Source organism: Carlito syrichta, unplaced genomic scaffold (genome assembly GCF_000164805.1).
Source record: "Carlito syrichta isolate Samal-C Ts95f unplaced genomic scaffold, Tarsius_syrichta-2.0.1 Scaffold130461, whole genome shotgun sequence".
In the NCBI taxonomy this organism is placed as follows: domain Eukaryota; kingdom Metazoa; phylum Chordata; class Mammalia; order Primates; family Tarsiidae; genus Carlito; species Carlito syrichta.
The window spans coordinates 29,684-34,473 of record NW_007074557.1 but is presented as its reverse complement, the minus strand read 5'-3'; the positions used below and the strand labels follow the sequence as shown (position 1 = coordinate 34,473).

The following is a 4,790-nucleotide window of genomic DNA, read 5'->3' as shown; positions in this document are numbered from 1 at the left end:
CGCGGGGCCTGGCGCCTCCCGACCCGGAGGCTCCGCCCGTCTCCCTCGGGCAGCCATTTTGTCGCCAGGTGCCGCGCAAAGGACTCCGGGAAGGCCGCTCCGGCCCCGCGCTTGGCGCCCGAATTGCTTGATCCTGAGCAATGCATGCCGGGAAGAGAGGTCCGGACGTCTATCGTCCGCAGTGGGGGCGGGGCCGGGGGCGGGCGAATAGGGGTTATGACGCGACGGGGCGGGGCAACGGGGATAAACCTCGCCTCGCAGTTTTTTAATAATCTGGAGAGACTCGGATTAGCATTGCAGGCAGAGACTCCATAAGAATGCGACCGTCATCCGGGTCTGAGACTGTAGCTGGCTCTTCGGAGTGGGGCTGTCTGGAGTTGGGAACACATTAGCCTTCCATGGCAAGAATCTTCGTCTGGTACCAATAATCTTTGTGAGGGGAAGGACCCTATTTGGGCCTGTGCCCAGCTGACACCTCAGAACATAGGTCCCTAACTAGGTCGAGAAAGCATACCTAGTCTGGGTCCCCCGACTAGAAATAGGAGTATTTCTGGGTTGGGTACCTGTCTCTGCGACAAAGCTGTCATCTGGGAATGGAGACATGGCTGGCTCCGTGAAGCTGGGGTTCCCTCTGAAAATAAGGTTATTTTATGGGCTGGAGTATTCATATGAAGTCGGGGGCATTTCGAAGCTCGAGTACCCCTCTAAGGTTAAGAGTATTTTGGACGGTGGCTTCCCGCTAAGGGCCTGGGACCTAGCTTGTATTCCTGCCCCTGGGTAGGGGCTCACATACGAAATATGCAGTACTGGACTTAGGGTCCGAGTCTCCCCTCGAACAGGGAGCCAAATCCTTTAAGAATTAGGATCGCTTCTGCGACAAGGAGCGCAGTTGCAGGTATGGTCCCTGCCCAGCATGGAGCCGCAGAGTGTACTGGACAAGAGTCTGCGGACCCTGCCCACAACTGGATTCGTTTTCCCTCTGACCCACAGTCAGTCCGAGGACCTGTTTCCAGTTCACTAATCAATTCGTCTATGATTGGCTTGCTGCAGAAGCCAGGTGGCTCACAGCCAATTGAGTAACAGAGAGGGCGGACCTGAGGCGATGTTTGGACCCAATGTGGATAATAGAAGAAAAATGATCGACATGAAATTGAGCCTATGGAGTCAGGCCAGGGCGGACCTAGGATTTAACTTCACCAAAAGGGCATGGACCGGGTGTTTGGCTGGTTGCTAAGGCGAGGTTGGCGGCTACCGGGACGGGTGAGTGGCTGGTGGAAGTAAGAAAAGATGTAACCAATGAAAGGAGCGCTGCAAGACTTAGGGCCCAATCAGTGCAGGGGAGTAATCTGGACCGTACCAATATGTTCGCTAGGTAGGGGGAGTCCTTGGGAAAATATAGAGACGAGATTGACAGAGTGAACCCCAGAAACAGAGATCAGCGAAAATATAGTTTCTGTTTGTTTCTGGAAGGCAGTTCATGAGGCAATTCACGCTCCCAACCTCGGTGGGGATATGACAGAGCAGTCCCCTGTAGGCGCTTTTCATGGTGCACTCCGTTTGATCAGGTGAGCCGGTTCCAAGATGGCGGCAGGGGTGGCCGGGTGGGGGGTTGAGGCAGAGGAGTTCGAGGATGCACCTGATGTGGAGCCGTTGGAGCCTACGCTTAGCAACATCATCGAGCAGCGCAGCCTTAAGTGGATCTTCGTCGGGGGAAAGGGGGGTGTGGGCAAGACTACCTGCAGGTAAGGAGACTGCGGCGGGGGCCGGGAAAGCGGGTGGGATGTACCACTGGGCGAAGAGAGGCCAAGGACCGATTTTCCCATCTCGAGCAGGGCAAGGAGGCTGGGCCAAGGTCTTTCGGGTTGTATTCTTCGTAAGTTACCTGGAGGAAATGGGAGATACCTCCTCAACTTAGGCCTGGCACCCTCTGAGTTGGACCATCCTTGAAGGGGCTCAAGTGACCAACCACTGTGAACCCAGCGCATGGGTGAGCAGGAGAGCACTTAGATGTCCCACTAGCTGAACCGTACCAGAGTGAATTCAGAGTAGGGTGAGGGGCACTGAAACAAGCAATCATAGTTTAATGAACCTTGTCATTTTATGGACAAGGTGAAAGTGGGGGTGGAAGGCGTGGGAGAGGGCATTTGATTAGACTGTCCCAGTCAGCCAAAAGGAGGAGGTGTCCGTGGGACCAGTTATCCTGGACTAGTGGACTGGACTGAACCATCTGAGCTTAGCAGGGAATGCAAGGGACTCCCTTATCTTAGAGTTGAGGGAGAGGGCACAGAGTCAGGCTATGCTGGCTGGACAGCTGGACAGTGCCAGTCTGTGCCTAGCAAAGAAGAAGCAGGCACCAGGCCAGACACTCTACTCCCTCTCTGTCCACTCAGCTGAGCCTTGGCACTGTAGTCAACGTGGAGGGGTCATTAGGTGAGTCTGAGAGGATTCCCCTGCAGGGATTGAGGCTTGATCCCACAGTGGCCCATGCTCTCAAGGTCCCTGCTGATCCCAGTGACCTCTTCCTGGGACCCTACCTCTCTCCTTGGGGACCAAGGGAATGGAGACCAAGCCCGCACTCCCCACCTTTCACCCTTTCCTTTGCCCAGCTGCAGCCTGGCAGTTCAGCTCTCCAAAGGGCGTGAGAGTGTTCTGATCATCTCCACAGACCCAGCCCACAACATCTCAGATGCTTTTGACCAGAAGTTCTCAAAGGTGCCTACCAAGGTCAAAGGCTATGACAACCTCTTTGCTATGGTGAGTGGAGCAGGGCTGAGTGCCCCTATTCTAGCAAAGGGCCCCTCAGGCCTTTGTTGTACACACCTACCAGCAACCACCATGCTCTACCTGCCCTGCATCCTGTGTCTCTCCAGTTTCACCCTTTCCTTGACATATCCATAGAGGAATAATTGAGGAGCAGGAAAGAAGCCTGATTGAGGAGCAGGGAAGAAGCCAGAGTGCCTAGAGCTTAGTGAGCCTGGGTAGGGGAAGAAGAAGTCAGAGAGGCCAACCAGAACCCATGGTATAGGACCGTGCAGGCCATGGCAGGCAGTTTTGGCTTTGACTCCAAATTTTATAGGAAGGTGTTCATTTTAAGCAGGGCAATGTCATGGACAAATTCATATTTGAAAAGTTCCTTCTGGCTGTGAGGTAGAGATTGGATTGTAACTTAAGGGTGGTAGGAGGGAAACTAACAAGGAGACTGGGATGAGAGACGAGAATAGAATGTTGATGAAGAAATAGCCAGATTTGAGATGTATCTTAGAGGTAAAATAATAAGATTACTTGGATGTAATGGGTGAGGAAAACAAATGAATTAAGTATATCTCTTAATCATCTCTCTTAGCAGCTGGAATGGAGAAGATAGGAAAGGAGTCGGGCGGGGGGGGGGCGTAGTTTGGGTTTTGATTTTTTGTTTTGTTTTGAGTTAGAGTCTTACTCTGTCACCCAGGCTGGAGTGCAGTGGCATGCTCACAGCTACTGCAGCCTCTACCTACTGAGCTCAGACAATTCTTCCTCCTCCTCAGCCTTCCTATTAGCTGGAACTACAGGTGCGTGCCACCACGCCCAGCTAATCTTTTGATTTATTGTAGAGATGAGGTCTCCCTAAGTTGCCCAATCTGGTCTCGAACCCCTGGGCTCAGGCAGTCCTCTTGCCTCTGCCTTCCAAAGTGCTGGGATTACAAGTGTGAACCATTATGCCTGGCCTGTTTTGTTTTTGTTTGTTTGTTTCGAGTTGGAGTCTCACTCTGTCACCCAGGCAGGAGTGCAGTAGCACACTCATGGCCACCATAGCCTCGACCTGCTGGACTCAGGCAATCCTTCCACCTCAGCCTTACAAGTAGCTGAAGCTATAGGTGCATGCTACCATGCCCAGCATTGTTTTTTGTTTTTTGGGGTTTTTTGGTGTTTTTTTTTTAGTTGCAGTCTCACTATGTTGCCCACGCTAGAGTGCAGTGGCATGCTCACGGCCACCGCAGCCTTGACCTGCTGGGTTTGGGTGATCTTTCCACCTCAGCCTTCCAAGTAGCTGGAACTACAGGCATGCACCACCATACCCAGCTAATTTTTTTTATTTATTGTAGAGATGAGGTCTCACCTAGTTGCCCAGGCTGGTCTTGAACCCATGGGCTCAGGCAGTCCTCTTACCTCAGCCTCCCAAAGTGCTGGGATTATAGGTGTGAGCTGCCACACCTGGCCTTGTTTTTGTTTTTTTAAGTTGGGATCTCTATTGCCCAGGCTGAAGTACAGTGATACAATCACTGGTCATTGCAGCCTTGATCTCTTGGGCTCAGGAAATCCTCCTGCCTCAGTCTCCAAAGTAGCTGGGACTAGAGGCTTGCATGACCATGCCTGGCTCATTTTTTGGGTTTTTTTGTAGAAATGAAGTCTCACTATGTTGCCCAGATTGGTCTCGAATTCCTGGACTCAAGCAGTCCTCCCCCCGCCCAGCCTCCCAAAGTGTTGGGATTACAGCTGTGGGCCACCGTGCCTATCTGGAAAGGAGTAGGTTTAGAAAGGACCACAGTGAATCTGAGATACTCATGGGGCAACCAAATGGAGACATCATGACAGCAGCTTAGTTGAGTCTGGAACTCAGAGGAGATTGGCTTTGATTTGGAAGTCATTGTCCCAAGGGTGGTATTTATTTATCTATTTATTTTTAATTTTTTAATTTTTTTTTTTTGAGTTGGAGTCTCACTCTGTCGCCCATACTGGAGTGCAGTGGCCGCTCCCGGCCATGGCAGCCTCAACCTGCTGGGCTCCGGCGATCCTTCCGCCTCAGCCTTCCG

General features: G+C 52.2%; 2 protein-coding genes across 2 annotated transcripts in view; one reads left to right on the top strand and one right to left on the bottom strand.

Moving 5' to 3' along the window:
• The window catches only part of TRIR (telomerase RNA component interacting RNase), a 3,451-nt gene extending 3,282 nt beyond the window's left edge, over positions 1–169 (bottom strand). The window contains exon 1 of the mRNA XM_021708025.1: positions 1–169. Coding sequence (XP_021563700.1) covers positions 1–57 — 57 coding nt within the window. The 5' untranslated portion in view covers positions 58–169.
• A 1,048-nt stretch (positions 170–1,217) lies between these two features.
• The window catches only part of ASNA1 (arsA arsenite transporter, ATP-binding, homolog 1 (bacterial)), a 10,272-nt gene continuing 6,699 nt past the window's right edge, over positions 1,218–4,790 (top strand). The window contains exons 1-3 of the mRNA XM_008049038.2: positions 1,218–1,271; positions 1,535–1,742; positions 2,607–2,754. Of these exons, the coding sequence (XP_008047229.1) occupies positions 1,582–1,742; positions 2,607–2,754 (309 nt within the window). The 5' untranslated portion in view covers positions 1,218–1,271; positions 1,535–1,581. The remainder of the gene's footprint in view (positions 1,272–1,534; positions 1,743–2,606; positions 2,755–4,790) is intronic.